The sequence below is a fragment of the Bombus terrestris genome, chromosome 5 (assembly GCF_910591885.1).
Source record: "Bombus terrestris chromosome 5, iyBomTerr1.2, whole genome shotgun sequence".
Classification (NCBI taxonomy): Eukaryota; Metazoa; Arthropoda; class Insecta; order Hymenoptera; family Apidae; genus Bombus; species Bombus terrestris.
Window position 1 is genome coordinate 7393552 of NC_063273.1, and position 17646 is coordinate 7411197.

The 17646-nt window shown below is 42.7% G+C and overlaps 2 protein-coding genes across 6 annotated transcripts in view; one reads left to right on the forward strand and one right to left on the reverse strand.

The window, feature by feature from the left end:
- LOC100644602 (mediator of RNA polymerase II transcription subunit 20) overlaps positions 1-17646 on the reverse strand; it is a 154357-nt gene that overhangs the window by 4508 nt on the left and 132203 nt on the right. Inside the window, exon 1 of one of the 3 annotated variants that reach the window (XM_048406209.1) lies at positions 11152-11274. The exons of the other annotated variants lie outside the window; for them this stretch is intronic. Within the exon in view, the coding sequence (XP_048262166.1) occupies positions 11152-11230 (79 nt within the window). The 5' untranslated portion in view covers positions 11231-11274. Of the gene's footprint in view, positions 1-11151; positions 11275-17646 lie in introns of those variants that run through there. 3 annotated transcript variants of the gene reach the window in all.
- The window catches only part of LOC100642244 (facilitated trehalose transporter Tret1-2 homolog), a 120795-nt gene continuing 114561 nt past the window's right edge, over positions 11413-17646 (forward strand). Inside the window, exons 1-2 of one of the 3 annotated variants that reach the window (XM_048406204.1) lie at positions 11413-11985; positions 12322-12734. The gene's annotated coding sequence lies outside the window, so the exon portion shown is untranslated. The remainder of the gene's footprint in view (positions 11986-12321; positions 12735-17646) is intronic. The other 2 variants (XM_048406205.1, XM_003395441.4) reach the window with 2 other exon arrangements.

A 17646-nucleotide genomic window follows, 5' to 3' on the forward strand; every position in this document is an offset into this window, starting at 1 on the left:
AGTCAAATTCGGATCTGATCAATCGCTACGTCTACTACGACGCGAGAGCCTTCATCTATCAGATTGGCAGTCAGAATCTGAGCAAGATCAAGGCAATCCTCATACTCAGCGACGTTACTAGTATGTGTGATTATACGAAGTTGTTGGAAAATATATAAGTTATAACACTGTTAATCACGGAGTTATATCATTTCAACCATCCCTATTGTCTTAACGGAAATCAGGGGATCGATCTACTCGCGGCATCGATTATTATAATCGTAACGGGAATTTACGACTCCCGTTGACGTCGAATTGGTCGAATTTACATAAATAATTTGCTACGAGGATATTCGATAAATTGTTTAATACTTTCGTGCAGATATTAGACAAAGTCGTGAACTTTCAGTCGATACTGCGAGTGATTCTCCATTGAAAATTCCTTTGTTTTTTCAGAATCGAGTGTTAATCGCGTACCTGTTTGTCTAACGAGATTAAACAAATTGATAAAAGATACAGCTGCCCGATTTAACATCCGACAAATTCATACGTTCATTTATTTCGATGGTCTGTCATTTTCTCGTGTTACTTTGTCGTATACGTTGTAACGACTTCCTCTGCGACGGTAGAAACTTTTAGGCCACTTCTTAGATGTTCGTGTCTTACGTATGACAGCGCGTTGACAATTGCTCTTAAGATAGACTGTATGGGAAGCAAGCGCGACAGAGACGTGGAATCGCGCACGATGATGTACGTCCAGGCTTAGTATGCTGCAAGTTGCTTCTGTTTACACCGGTATGCACGTGGATATAACGCGACCGAGCTAAACTTGGACGCAACTTGAAGTTCAGCCGAGGCTACGTGCAACTTCTATCCGGGCTCGTATGTTGTCAACTTGTACGATGAATCTCCGGACGTGAAAACTATCGGGATTGGCCGGCACGACGATCTCTATCCTCTCGTTTTCCGATAAATTTCCAATTCCCAGACGGCTAGTTAACGAGAACTAATATCCGCGGTTTAGTCGATTCGCCTATTTCCTCCGACTTCCTCTTCTCTGCCTAACAGGAGGAAAACAAACTTTCTCGTCCGCTTTCCGTCAGTGATTTATCATAACTATGTTCTTCCGAAGCTAGGGAAATATCTGGGAATTATATTTTTCGAGCAACTTGGAATCGTAAGTTCGGCGTATCTTTCATGCAAGATCGAGATTGCCTTTGAATAATTTTTAAACGAAGCAATTTTTATTTTATCCTTCCTTTACACGGATTATATATTTTTATATATTAATCGGAAAGAAGTTCGATACATCGATATTATTATTAATATATTAATTGGAAAGAAGTAATATCGGTCGCAGTTTTTATCGCTAATTTGCTCGATCTTTTGACGACTGTCGTCAAGTTCTTCTTATTGCAAGTTACCCGGCGGAATATACAAATTCCGTGAAAAATTGATCACGCGAACGATCGAGAGAGAAGGAGAAACGCGTACCGAGCCGATTCCACCATTTTCACGTTTCAATCAGTTGGTTGGATGTAAACAATTATACCGTCATCTGCGATTTCGCGTAATACGAGGGGATTAAAGTCGATCAATTGAGGCCGACAGAAGATGATAATGTAGTTGGAGTTTGATGCAGCGAATAATAAAATCAGACAGGATCGATTTATACGCGGGGTGAAATGGAAATCTGACAGGTTCGAAGCTGCATTTCGTTATCCGGAATGAGATTATTTTGCCGTTTTCAGAATTGAAATCAACAGGAAGCGATAATGCGTTTACAATGACGATTCTATGCAACATCACGCGTTGCTTTTGTCAGTCATTTACAACTTTTTCATTCTACGCCTTTTCTATTTTTTTTCCATCACGCAACGTATAAATTTCCTTTTTTTACGGCCCCCAAATTCGCGCAGCTTTATTCAACAGATTCGTAACATTTTTTGCAATTACGCGTTGTAGCTGGTGCGCGTCTCTGCTCTCAATAAAATTAATTCCCCGACACATGGTGCCATATTTTACGATCCAAAATTCTACTCTATGGTATGTTGGTGCTTTGTTTAACGAAACCGTATTACTTTTTGTAATCACGCGACGCCACGATCCTCCGTCAAATCTCGTACGATAGGACGAGGTGAAAGAAAAATTCGATTACGAGTAATTCCAAAGATTAATACCAGGCCAGACAGAAACATACGACGTGCGAACTCCACTGAATATTCATAATTCATCCGACATAACCCCTCACCTGGTTTGTCCACCATAATAACAGGCCATTGCCGCGTGCAAACGCATGAATTATTTATGGCTTAAATTATAACACACCCTCTACGCGCCGTCAAATGACAAAATTCTTAATTACGGATCGCGGAATCCGCGGACAGCTTTATGCTCTTTAATTGTACACCACTTTACACCCTTATTTATTGCCACCGGTTGTACGTAATAACGTAAAAGTTATCGTTTTTATCTGTTTTTTCGTTTTAATAGAGGAACGGCGTCTTCTGCTAAGATACGAAGTAAGATACGAATTAATTAACGCTATGCGGTGAACGTGTTCGTCGCTATTAAAATATGACTACGATCCTTCCACGTTTTATCTCGTATCAGGAAGGGACGTTTGTTTCAAGCGGCGATAGTTAACGCATCGATTTTAGGAAAATATCCTACGAATAAACAGTCTACGCGAGATGTAAAAGCGTAGAATTGCGTTCGAGAAGTCCGCAAACTGTCGATTTGTAACTTGGCAAATCGATAGCTGAGGATCAATTTTCGTAAAGATTCGCTGTATTTACTCAGGTTACGAAAACCTGTCGCGACAGATGATAAAATTAAAATGAATTAATTACGAAGCTAAATGGATGACACTCTTAAGGATCGAAACTGGAGATAGTTCAATTTTGATTTGCGCCACTTTAGCTTGCCAATGAACGTTATTAATTATGCAAAAGGGGTGAAACCGGGTACAAGGAATAATCTAAGCCAAAGATAAGCGCGCGATATCGTGTTATAGTCTTTACAGAGATACGTCTATTAAGAAAAGTCTAAGCTGTTACGCAGCCTTAGTTTTTAATGAACTTCGTGTGCGTGAAACCGAGTGAAATGGAAATTAAATAAAATCCATGTACATGTAATTAAACGAAAGGTCTGTGTAATGTAATAATTAAGATAATCACATGGGCACGATGTGCGCGTCAGCATCGTGCGTTGCGTAACGAGAAGGATTCGTCGAAAGTGAGCTTCGAAAGGGGAGATTTTGTCGATACAACGTACGCGCGCGGTGTGCGAGAGCTGCGACCTATTTCCGCTTCCATAATTTCCCGAAAACAATGGGAACGCACGGGCGGCAATTCGGATTAACGAACAGGCTGATTAGAAACATCCTTTCCGCTCCTCCGCTGCTTTCTGCGGGGTAATTCGCGCCAGCGACCGTGTACGGCCCTGTGACGCGCCGCATGCCGCATTCCGCATCGTCTGCATCGCACGTATGCATCGCGACACGGATGTACGGTCGCTGCAGGAGCCGCAAATGTGACCCGCCACCCCCAGCATCCGCAAGGATCACCGAGCAATAACATCTTATCGGTGTAATGACCCCGAAATAAATTTGTAGCAGCTACGTTACAGGCAAACTGATCCTTCGACTAATCTATACAATTTAATCAAAGTTATTAGTACAGTTATCAGTTAGCCGTTTCTGTTCCATCAAAGATACCTCAGCCTCTGTTAGTAGCCAATGTCTGCTTCGTTTTTGATGAAATTCGCTGAATGTTTAAACAGCGTGTTTAAAAGATGTCTAGATTAATACATAATTGCATTTAGCGTTTTAAAAGATAGGCGGTTTGACCTCATGAATTTATTTTACTACGGTAGAACCTCGTTTGTCCGAATAGTTCGAGGGTCACGGTAGTTCGCATAGCCGGATAGTTGGGATAATAGAGACTCACTTAGGAGTTCGTATATCGGAAGTTGCGTTTGAATTTGTTTGCATGAACGAGGTGCGGATGAGCGAGGTTCTACCGTACAAGGAGTCATTCTACATGCAGTATGTCGATAGTTTGAAAGGGAGAAGACGCAGGAGTGCTCCGGCAGCAATTCGAAAGAGATCCCGGAGCACTCCTCTCAAGCGTTAGGTAGGCCACCGTGGGGTTTTAGTCGGTGAGAGTCCGACACCAGAAGTAAATGTGCGACACCGCTCCCAGAAGAGCGGCGGGGTGTCCATGAGGATTTACCCACGTAAAAGAGAAGAAAGATAAGTATGTCGATGGTTGAAATAACAGTAAATATCAAGGTGAATTGAAAAAGAAACAATTCTCAGGGTTGATCAGCATGGTCTCTGAGCGAGCCATTTATAAATGACGATGTTCAGACATTCGGATGACCAGATATCTGTAGATGTAAACGTCCTGACAAACAGTGACAATGTCTCTGTGTAGTAATTCCTGGAAATTCCAGACTAACCGTGCGAGTGTAGCGATTGATCTGTTGTGCAATACGTGTGTATCTGATATATGGTGAACAGTAAACATCAAGGTGAATTGAAAAAGAAACAATTCTCAGGGTTGATCAGCATGGTCTCTGAGCGAGCCATTTATAAATGACGATGTTCAGACATTCGGATGACCAGATATCTGTAGATGTAAACGTCCTGACAAACAGTGGCAATGTGTAGCAATTCCTGGAAATTTCAGACTAACCGTGCGAGTGTAGCGATTGATCTGTTGCGCAATACGTACGTATCTGACATATGATATCTTTCAACAATAAATATTTCTAAATAGGAAAGTTTGCGATCGAAGAGTAACTATTATTACAAGATACGTTAAAGGTAATTTTCGTGCAACGAAACTTGAGAAATTCAACAGTTTGGAAGAATACCATAACTCGCAATCGCGAAAATTTGCTACCCACGCGTTGAGTTGCGTGTGGCAAAAAATTAATCTGTCCATCGATCGCCAGAGAAGGTAATCGGGGATATCGGGTGTATTCGGCACTCTACACGTCCAGCTTCGCAATTGCAGCTCGTTATCGCAGCATGTCCGATAGCCGTGAAATAGGTCTCATAAAAAACGGCAGTTAGTAACGAATTACGAGATAAAGTTGGTCAGGGTATCGACCACGCGGTTTCCATCTCCGCCCGCAAATTCTTCAACTGTAATACCACCCCGCCAAACGTATTTACGATCCGTCACCTCTTCCCATCACGTTTCGTTTCTTTGTCTTTATTCCTCTGCCATTTCCTTCCGTTCTATCCTTGCCTTTATCTGAAATCGTTTCACTTTCTATCCCGGGGTCGTTCTTCTTCGACCTGTTATACACCATTCTCACAATCTATCGCGTTTGAGTTTTATCGTTACGATGCAGGTCCAGACGTGGCCATTAATTACTCTCATTGAGCGATCGCGCCGCTGAGATTGCACCTGTCTTTGTCCGGAGTTATCAGCCGCGTTAATCGAATTTCGGCGCGCGAACATCGCGGATCCGCGAGCATTTTGCTTCACGGTTGCTCACGTGGCCGCTGGAAATTATTAACGAAGCGTTACTGTACGAAGCGGCGAATTATTTGGTCGATAAATGCAGTTACGTGCTGGCCCGGCGCACAATGCGGCTTTTCCGATTTTCTTCTTATTATATTATCGATGATATCGACCAGTCTGTAAGTGAATGATATAAATGTAAATAAATATAACAATTCCGAAATCGATAGAGGATGATTTCCAATTGAAAATTTCTCTTTTTCCTTGAAGGGCAGTTTTAAAAAGCGATTCAAACCATCCTGTAATTTTGATTGTTACGTGTCAAGAAGATATTGTATTAATTTGCTATATAATTTTGTTCTCCTGTAAACTTTCATACCGGATGTCCTATTCTTTTAATAAAATCCATTCGCAATCGCGACTCGGTTGAGGTATTGCAAGAAAATTGCAAAGGTTACGCCGAAACTTTGTGCTTTACTAAGTGTCAGCGCGATATCTAAGTAAACGGAAGAGAGGATAAATGATTTCTATACTTACGAGAAATAGGAATATCGTTCTGGACATCCGCACTATCAACTTGAACGTCACCGTGTGTGATTACACAAAGGAATAAATGTCCAGGATATTTGAGCCGAACCAGAGACTACTTTCACTCGCTTCGGATCTTCATCAAGTTTTAGGAAAATTGCACGTGATATACTTTCTTCTTTGATATTTGTCCCGGATCCTCGTTCAAACGTCGCACCGTGGAACGCGTGAACGTGGCTCGCGAATTTTGGTTTTTCCCCCGAATCGTTCAAGTGCCGCGGTCGACGAATTAATACGCACTGGATGGAACGTCCATCTCTAATTTATTGTCCATATCGTGGCACTTGCACGTATCGGGTCTAGTTTGAAACGTCTATGATAAAATATCGGTAATATTGCTGCCTCGATAGTCACGCCGAAGTCTGGCTGTTCGCCGAGAGTTTTGCAACTGGACGCGGAGAGGTTCTTGCACTGTGTACAAGTCGCTTCTAAAGTGGTTTCACTTGCAGCAGTTACAATTAAACGTAATAGATGTTCAATTGTGTACGATGCGATAAGAAATAGTTTATTTAGGTGGATGAAATAAGGCTGAAATACAATTACGTAGATCGGAATAAGTAGATCGAGATGGAAATAATAATTTTCATATATCGATTTCTTGACTTTTCATTCTGATCAAACGCTTTTTCCTTGCTTTCGACACATACCGTACAAATTGAGACTGTGTTTCGGAAATCCTGCTATCATAAGAATAAGATCTTCGTATTATTTGCAGGAAATACAATAAAAATTTAGACGATTTACAGATGAAACCGACTTGTTCGAGGAATTTGAACGGACGACTAAAAGCGTCGGACTTAAGAAGGAACGCGACAGTGGTAGACGATGCTTAATCTTTATGCGTTTCAAGTATCGATGCTCCATTAACCGCGCGGCGCGAGATCGCGAATTTATATTCTTTAACAGAGAAACGTTGGCGAAACTCGGACGTAAATTAATGCCCCTCGACGTTTCTCATCTCTCAGAGGGCCTTTTCTCAGCTACGACGTCGCTGGCCCTGGCTCGATCATTTTGTCACGCTATCTTTCCGCGGGCTTTCAACGTTCCAACGAATTTACGATCGAGTTATCAATTTTCTTTTTTCAAACGCGTCGAATTTAGAGGCGCGCTTGGCGGGCTGAAATACGTTCTGGTTTCGTGGCAACTTTTAAATAAAAGTAATGCTGGCTTCGGATGGTAGCCCGCCATTAAAAATACGCGCAGCGGTATTTTTCGCGTAGACGAACAGCTTTGTGGGTCGAATAATGGTGGCATTGTCCTGTGTGAAAATAAATCGTAAATCAACGATGCGATAGAAATACGATTTCAATGACCACACGGAACACACGGTACATATTATGTATATGTTGTTTCATTGTTGTCCTATTGCCAGATGGTTTCGGACGTGTTAATTCAAGCGATGTACGCTAGTTGAGTCACGAAGAACACGTAGCGTATTCAGGGTGTGGGATGACGTAGGATTTAATTTTACATTTCACCATTTCTACAGGCGTAATATTTATTAGGCTAAAAAGTATCTTTGACAAATGGGCGTCATTTGTTAAGATCGACGAGACGGATCTATCTTTGGCTGGTAACGTATTTAACTCGGTATGCGAAACGAATAACATCTATCCCTGATATTAGATCGCTAATAGGCTCTGCCGACCAGTCTACGCTGTTAAAGATATTATCGCTTGTAAAGATATTTCGCAAGGAGATAGTCGATTTGTCATTATGTAGGTTTATGAGCCAAGTAAACCAACAACTTCGTGTTCTCGTTAACAACGACTAGAAGATTGAGACTTATCTATCGAGATTGTCGTTCATCGATGGACCCTCTTTAAACGGTCGTTTTCTCACGACGTCGCCTCCTAATCGCTATTATTTTTCAAACTAAACATTTCACGATACAGTGGGAGAAGAGAGTGGAAGAAGAAAAGAGAAATACGGATCTGGCAAATCGTAAGACGAGCGCGTTTCATCCTTCCAATGCGAGAATTTCCATCCACTAACGCGATGGATATTAAAAGTTGCAAAAAGACAACCAAGCCTCTATTCTGTTCTTGCTTTTTTTTGCACAAATACAGTATCTTGTATGACGGCGAGAAGGAAATTCCGCGAGTGTGTTCGTATCGACGAAAGAAGAGAGATGGGAATATCGAAATACTTCCGACAGAGGCTTTCGCAGAGCAAACTTATTCCTTTTATCATTTTCGTCTTTCCCTTGTTTCTCGCTAATAAGTATAGGGATATCGAGTTTATAAACTTTGACCGGGCATCGTCGATCGACTGGCAGCAGCTGCAACTTTTAATAAAGCGATCGCAAATCTTGTCGGCCGATCGAACGAGCAGCGAGAGAAAAGTGACCCTCTTGAAACGCGACCCTCTCTCCTTTCTCTATCATCTTAGCTAGGCTCCTTCTCGCCGTACTACCGTGTCTCATTCTCCCTTCGATTACACCGGCATAAGGGTATTTGTACGAATAGTTTGGCCAACTATTGACTTTGATAATAATGTTAGGGTTTAAGGAGAAGGTTGGAACGATGTGGACCAAGTTAAGCGTCCCGGCTGATCGATAAGGACCTCGCGTTTGTTACGCCTTCTAATTTCTCAGCAGCCTCGCTCCACCTATTGCCTATCCTTTTAAATCTGTGTCTCTCTAAATCAACCAACGACACGAGATTATTTTTCCTCTTCAGCTTACGTAATCCTTCTATTATCATCGCACCACGTTCACGTTAAATTAAACACGAGAAGCAACTGGGAAAATGAGGTAGGCCCGTCGAAAGATCGATATCCCAGTTGGAAGAGAAGATCGTAACGACTATCGGCTACGTTTTATTCTCTCTGAACCTGCAGGCCCATTGCTTGCTTGCGTGTTTACGCTGTCGTTTTAAGAATCCTGACAAATCGGGGTCGATGTCGATGATTAATGGAGAAAAGCGCCGCGGCGCAGTCCGACACACTCGTGTGTCCCTTCCTTCGTTCTGGCTTGTGGAATTCGTTCCGTGGAACATGGACAACGAGAGGCGCGCGAGTCACAGTCGTCGACGTGGTTCTCGTATTTCCACGTTGCTCGGCTCCCCTAGTTGCAGAGAGCTCTCGTGACGCAAACAGACCGGACCACGATTCCATTGTATCCTGGCATCCCTCCGCCGCACGGGGTCGAAACGAAAAATCTCGTCGGTTGGTGCCGCGGGGAACGAGGGGGGAGCACTTCATTGTCGAGCAATTTATCCTGCATTCAGCCGTACGACCGATACGTTGAATCCTTTTTTGGGCGTGCCCCGGGCCAGATGAGTGTTGTGGAATCGTATTTTATTGCGGCCCTTAATTCGACGCAGTCTCGTTCCCTGTTGTGCAGGCTCGTGATTTCGCTCGATCGAACGCGCTGATGCTCCTGGGTCGTTTTCAATGTTTGGCGCACCGATCACTCCATCGTTCGGACGCTGCAGTCTCTATGCAAAACAACACTCGCACTTTTTCTTCCCTTATTTCTTTCTTCGACGAATTTTCTGCCAGGATGTTGCTTTTTTCTAATGACGATTATATTCAAATTGCGTTAACGTTGAAGAGCATATGTATAAGTTCGATCGGGTATATTCTTCAGGTTCAACTTAACTTCTTCGTCAGGTTCAACTGACGATAAGATCGATGTTCGCGATTGCTGTTATTGCGATCATTTGACAAGCTACCTATCTTCAGCTCTTCTTCATTTCTTATTTATAAACCAGACGATCGAGGATGTATCTGCAAGATGACGGAAAATCTTTCGATACGAACATATGCAAACAGATATAGCAGTTCAGGTAATTTGAATGTGCGCGACAGCTGATCCAAATTGTTAAATTCTCTCCTGACGTTGTACTGTACGTTCCGGTAAAATTCGCGCACACCGGGACTGCAAGACGACCGAAGTAGCCAGATTTTACGAATGGTAACGTACATTCAGTCGGTTGGTCGATGAGTCGTCTAATTGTGCCTTTTTCGCTGATCAGCAAATTGCAGTTTCCACCGAGAGACGCTACTTTCATCCTCGAATTCCTCCATTGAGTCCATTGAAAAGCATAGAGCAAGGCCGCCGTTTCATTAGGCCGGCCATAACATCTGACAAGCAATCTAAGCAATTAGTCAAGTGGCCGGAGTACGCAATTAAAACCGATTGACCCCGTGAAAAGCCGCAACGTTCGCTTCGCCATTCAGCTCTTCCGCCTCCTCTCCTTCTGTTCCACGTTTCTCGCTGCTCGGTTGCATCGTTCGCGTTGCAACGTCTGTTGCACCACGACATCAAGGGCTGGTCGCGTTTCACCAGCAATTCGAGGGTGAAACCTCGTTGAAATCCACGGTGTATCGCGGTGAATTTCGGCCGCTTTGAACTCTCTCGATCCGGCACAATCGAGTGTATTAAAACCGATTCGAGATTGACGAGCTTCATTCACTGATTGCTTTGCTAAGTCCATTGCGCTGGTTCCGCGATTCCGCGTCCATGAGATTGCGTTGCTTTTGCGGGAATTGCGCCCGTCAGATCCTTCGCCTCTCCATCGATATATTTTTCTTTGATAGGTTTCCTTTGAAGGGACGTTCGAGAGTATGGCTGCTCTGAAGCCTCTTGCGCTTTATAGTTTTTTCTCCAATGTGTGTTTGTTTTGCGAGGAACAACGACAAAGGAGTTCGAAGAATTCTTTTGGTTTCCACGCTTTATAAAATGTCTTGCAACTATGTATGGGATACATCGTACCTTGAAAGTACTTTGTAGTTCCATTATGAACAGTCGGATATTGTTTTGAAGATTTTGCAGTGCAGGTGATAGAATGATACAAAAGATATACAGTTTTACCGCTTCTCCTACTCTCGCTGCTATTAATTATTAACACGTAATAATATATATTATTAATTAAGTATCGATGATCCACGTGTTAGTAATTTCAATATTCAAAAATGAGTATCTAATTAACTTAATTAATAACTTAACAGATGTTAACTATCATACATTGTGATGAAAAATCTGAGAACCTACTTATACGAGATATTTCACAATTGAAACGAAGGGAACAGGAAATGTAAATAATCTGGCTCAAAGAACCCACCGTCGAAAGTCGGAAATTAAAAATACGAATATCACCTCTATAGCACCAGTCGGTTTCGACGTCGATATGACACGATGCACCCTGTTTCTGCGAACCAGTCGATCCAGTCCCCATTATATCTGCTACACTTGTTACTAATCATAAACGAGTGCGAAAGTGAGCATCGAAGACGGCGAGATTCCCGGTTTCGCCGTAGTAACTCGGTGCTCGTCGCGCTCTCGTGCACGAGGGTTGGGGCGAACGTTGCGCAGGGGGTTTCTGTGCGCGATGCCACAGCCAACCGACGCTAGTATCTAGGGGGCTGTTTTCTCCCTCTCAGTTGGCCGCGATTCAGCGTCGGGTGTATGTCCCGCTCGTCGCGGTTCGACCGACGCGAAAACACGGCGATTGTCACGAGCAACGTTTCCTACGGGTTGTCTTCTTCGTCAAAAATCCCGCTCCCTCCCCTTGCGTATTCTCGTGACAGTAAATCACAGTGCGTCGACGTCTGAATGATAGAATATCGGCGAGTTCGCGCTCTTATTCCAAAACTAATATTGTTGGTGCGGCTCGTTTCGAGTATAATCGTAGAGAAGTGTGCGAGAGTCGAAGGAGACAGTGTTAGCGCAGTTAGTATCTAAGAGGGAAGTGAAAGGAAGGAAGAGAAACGGGATAGGGTTTTCTATTCGACCAGAGAGTCGCAGGACGTTTAGATCGGTGTGATACGTGGTGCCGGATCTACGTATCCTTATACTCGGTTCGTTATCGGATGTTTCAAATTCGTTGGATCGGTGATTTAACTAGATGGATAAGTCACGAATGTCACGGATAATTGGGAGAGTTTGACTGATCCCGAGATAGCCAAGGCAGCCCTCGAGGGATCCCAATCGGTTAGGATCCGACGAGAGCCGATCGGGGTATAAATAAGAAGCAGAACGGGCCAGTTATTTCCATCGTGACGCACAGTCGCTGCTACTGTCTCTGTGTTCCGGGGTATACGCGGTGGCGAAAGATTGATTGCGTTAAAGAGGAACTAGCGCGCGATCGCTTGACTCGTTTGCCAACCCGTTCCGATCCGCTGCTCCCCTAGAGCGCTCGAATAGGAACGTGCATTTCGGCCAGCGAAATAATTTTCAATTTCGGCTGTTCGTCACGCGGATTAACCCCGTCGAACCGGTCAATAATCGTAACGCTGTTCGATTTATTTTTTCTTCGTCTAAATACAGTTCTGCTTGCTGGCGAATCTTTCTTTAAATCTTCTGCATTCTATCGAGTTGTCTAACCGAACCGAGGAAATCAATGAACATCAGCCAGTTTCCTTCGTATCAATCTCAACCTGTCCACGATGAAGTCTCTGCCTATCGTCGTCTATCATCGAGCTCGATAAAATCGAGTTTGCCGAGCTGCCACGGGACCTAAGACAACATGGACGGAACAGGGTCAGGGCTATGGGAATGTTGAACTGGCGGAAGCGGAATATCCCGGTGGAAACTCGAGGCACAGCCGAGTTGCAAGCCCGAGGAGAGGATGAGACGTCTGAAGGAAGAGGCCACATCGAACAATCGATCGCAGCTTCGACGATAATTGCTAAAGCCGATGCAGCAGTCTCCTCCACGGTTGAACGGTCGCTTCTCTACCGGTAATGCATCGTGAAAGGGTTGCACTGCGTGCTCGAACAACGTCGCGGCTGATCGTCTCGAGAATGAAAGGGACGCGCGATTCCTGAGCCGATCGATCACCGATCCTTCGTTTATTCTTCTGTAGAACGTGCAACAGACACGCGATATCTCGACGGATTTATGTTTTACCAAAGAGAAATTCTTAGATGATGTTTCGTTCCAGTGACCTGCGAGGAAATCGTCCAGCGACCATCGACTAAGGCTTCGACGAGTTTGTCGAGATTATGTTCGAAAGGGGGAAGGCAGTGGAAAGTGGTCTGCGTTTGAAGATCGGAATGTAGATGTTAATGGAGATATTTACGGAGGATATTTTAAAGTGATACGAATGATCGAGGATCGCTGTTAACGATTTTCTTTTAAATGATTTTGATGACAGCTTCGAATGATGGAAGTACGATGGTAGTTTGATGGATCAATGATTAATCGTCGACGAATAAATACGGTGCGTTTGGTCGATTTTATGTAAATAACTGTACGCTTAATGACGTCAAATTATTTGCAGCGTTTAATTGATTTATCGAGACATGTTCACTGGAACGAACTGGTTACGGTACCGATAGAACGATATAGATTTATCTATTTTCTTCGTCAATTTTATTTATCGAAAATCGAAATATCAGAAGGAGTATTATTTTTGCTATTTCCGCAAGATCGCGAAATTCCTTCAGAGTTTTTACATATCCTGGGATATCTAGTACAACGGTAGAGATGCTCGCCACGCTTCAGTCAACATATCAGACGGATTTTTCTCGCAACTGCAACGGACAGGCCCGAATGTACGCGTCTAGCCGTGAAAACGTTCTACCATCGAGCACACACCGCTGAATAAACAAACGTAACTGCATTGTGTCTCTCGAAAATTCCATGAAATTCATTTTTCTTTAAAAAAAAAAAAAAAAAAAAATAACAAAAAGTAGAACATAGATAAAGAAAGGGAAAAAAAGGAGTAAAACTCTTGATAGGAGAAGAAAGATGGTCTGGATGTAATTTAATATAGAGGAGACAAGTTTGGAGGCAGTCGATCTGAGGACACAGTGGTGCACCCGGTGAAAAACGTGTGTCGAACATGCATCGTTTTTAGTAGGTCAGTACCGAGGGGGAAAGAAAGTTCGTAACTGGCGAACTTGAGGGACGTTGGTGGCGAGTGCATCGACGGAACACGGTGCATAAACATTTTCCGGGCCATCTGCTTGGCAAACGCAAGAACAACGTCCGATCGTGGACGATAAAACTTTTTACACCCGCATCTTCGTGATACGAATCACTGCACGAGGATTCTACGAGGAATATTGCGAGAACAAATATCATTGAGGGGATATTTTCGGGAGAACCGAGAATTGAAAACTAAGAGTCGAGAATTTCGCGAATTGAGATGCGAGAGCCGAGAACTGAACCGGAAAAATTAAAAACTGGCAGAAATTTGAGAATCGAGAGAATTGTTAAAAGAGTTGAGAATTGAGAATTCGGAGTGAAAGGCTGAGAATTGGAAACTAAGAACTGAAAACTGTATATTGCGAACTGAGAAGTGGGAATTGAAAGTTGAGGCCTGAGAATTGAAAGCTCGAAGCTGCAAGCTGAGAATTGAAAATTAAGAGCTGAGAGCTGTATATTGCGAATCGAGAACTGGGAATTGAAAGTTGAGGCCTGAGAATTGGAAGCTCGAAGCTGCAAGCTGAGAATTGAAAATTAAGAGCTGAGAGCTGTATATTGCGAACCGAGAACTGGGAATTGAAAGTTGAGGCCTGAGAATTGAAAACTCGAAGCTGCAAGCTGAGAATTGAAAATTAAGAGCTGAAAACTGTATATTGCGAACCGAGAACTGGGAATTGAAGGTTGAGGTCTGAGAATTCAAAATTAAGAAACTGGGAACTGAGAGAACCGAGGACTGCGAGTTGAGAGCTGAGAATCGAGAAAACTGGGGAGAAATAGGGAAAAAGATATTCGAGTGTGTAGCGTAGAATATCGTACTAGGATATAACATTAGTAGGACATCACTGGTGGAAGTTCCAAAATGAAATGGAATCGTTGTCGCGTGGCTCGCCGTGAACTCTGATGCCGATACGGGGTGGTGCGTCTTATCGAAACCGGGGCGAGGTGATTAATCGTCACTGCGGATACGTTGACGAGTCGATGCAGCCGGACTGCACGGTTCGTCGACGTGATTCTCGTCAGCTTCGTGCTTCTTTCGAATCAGTCAGCGGCCTGACCCAGACTGCGGGTTGAATGACGTCCACGGAAAGGCAAGAACTCATGGAATTGCGTGGAATCACGAACGAAGATCGATTTCGTGACGACTCTTTTTAGATCCTTAAAGTATTGCACGATTAATACTGTCTTGAACGTTTGAACGAACGAACGATGGTGATTTATCGATGAAATGTATTTTCATTTTTAATGTTTTATCCGGAGTACAGGAATATCGGGTCGATGGGAAAGTAATCTCGGTTTTGTGGATTTTATAGGAAGTAAATTTACAGACAATGATGTTGCTATTCCTTTCCATTGGCCCGTAAGCTTCTTGAAATTGAAAACTAAATTTTCATTTGATTCTATCGCAACAGATTGTAATTGAAGTTTGCAGCTGAACGAAAACAAAGCACAAACTGGTATATACGATCCATAGATTTTTAAAAAAGGATATTTCAATTAGAAAATCGTTCGAGCTTCGATACTCTCGTTCGAAATTCTCAATTAGAAGTTGGAGTAAAAAATAGGTCAATAGTCGATTGTTGTAGGAAAATATAAATTCTGATTGAGAAGAATTCCATATAATTCTCTGAGCTTTACGTAACAAACGTACCTATATCTTAATTTATTTAAATAATTTCGCAAAGACTAAGGAAAGCTAACGGCTTCAATTTATCGTATTCTACTAATTAAATACGTAAAATTAGAGTATCTCAGCATGGAGAAACAGATTAGTCGAGGAACCTATTTAGTTGAGGAATTTTCTTCGACATTGTTATTATTAAATAGACGCAAGGATTTCCTATTTTGTACGAGAGGATGGAACGGCGTTTATTATACGATTTACCGGCCGTATGGCAGGATTATTGGAACGGCAGCGAGAACGTTGGCGAGAGAGGACCGTAGCCATCTTCCACGTTGTGCAGAGAGGCTTTCGTTTCGCGTTGTACGATCGATCGATGAATTTAATCTGCGCAAACAGCGGATGGTCTAGCGTTATCAATAGCGGCCACTGATCTGCTTCTTCCCCTTATTCGTCGTCCCGTGACGACTGTTTGCATTTTGGATCCTTCGGTGAAAGCGCGCCTTCGGTTATGCTTTCAAGAGATTCCCTGTCAAACTCTCTGGCTGATTTTACATATCGTTGAACGTTCGCTTAACTTACTTTTTGTAGTCCTGGCTGTGAAAATAGAGTTACGAAGGAGTCGCTCAATAATATTACATCAGCGGAGCTTCTTTAAATCTTCATAACGTTATTACGATCAAAAGTATTACGTATTTCGATGACAGAATTCGAATACCTCGATTAACTTGTCCTTATTTAGGAAGCACAGAGGAGAATCGTTTGGACCGTTCGGAACTCGCAGATTCTCCAACTTTCAAGAACTTCCTGCCAAGTCTATTTATGTGGAACACACTACGAGCTAATTTTACTCGATTACATAATCGATTACGATTCGCGAGCCTTCGATTGTGTTCTCGTCGCAGTCACGACTGTAAGCCTTGACACGGGTTTCCAGTCGGCACGCGATAGTTAAATTGTTTAACAACCACGTTCTACGCAAAGACTGTCATTTATCAGGTTGTCCGAAAAGTTTCTTTCGTTTCGTAAGGAGATAATAGATGAACAGCAATTTCTGTTTTATTGAATTAGATATGATCCATTTCGTTCTATTTCTATTATTATATTCGTGCATAATTTAATAAATTAATATAAAACAAAAAACATTGTGCGTCTATTATTAAAACGAAAGAAACTTTTCGGACAACCTAATACATCGATTATTAATCGGAGTTTCGGTCGACAGAAATCTGATCAATTGAATTCGATCGTCCTTTTCGAAACATTTGTCAAATCGTCAGGTGAACTGTATTTAACAGATTCCAAATTTTCAATCTCTATCTCTGTCGACAAAGTTCCACGATTTTGCTATTTTTAATAAATTCTTGCACGTTAGCCTATGGAAATTTAATCGATCTGCTGTTGAAAATGGAAATGACGACTGTTCCAAGCTTCTCTACTTCCAAATTGCTAGGCGTCTCCTTTTCCTTTCGAAGGATTTATTAGATAGATTGAAATCTTTGAAATCTGAAAGGTTTACTATTTTCCTGTGATTAAAAGTGCACATTGGTCTTCGAAGGTCTAAGAAACCTGCAATGAAAAATGCAGATGGCGATCGTTTCGAACTTTTCGATCTTAAAGTTATTCGTCATCGTCTCTCGTTTTTCAAGTAGACCCATTCAATTACAGAATGCCGAACTTGGCCACGGAATTCCCAGCGGCGTACAATAATTGAAATTAATCACCGGCGCAGATACAACTGATTTAATGCGCGGCTTAATCTAGGCGCTGACACGTTCAGCGCGCGACTCACGATGAGTTACGGCAATTCACGCGCAAGACAGCATCCATTTACAATGGAGACACTTACAGATTAGCCGTGCACAGGGTGTACCTGCGAGAATTCGCCGCGTTGCACGCTGTCCGCGCGAATTGCCCGCCGAGACCGTGGAACTTCCTTTCTTCCTCGATTTAATTAAAAATTTCACGGCACTTTGTACGCACGACGATAGAGAAAGAATGCCTATCTAAAGTCATCTGCATAAATGTCTTTGAATTATGATGATCGAATATGCTTTATTAATATTAATACTGTCCTATAGAAAGTCTGACGCGCTTCACAT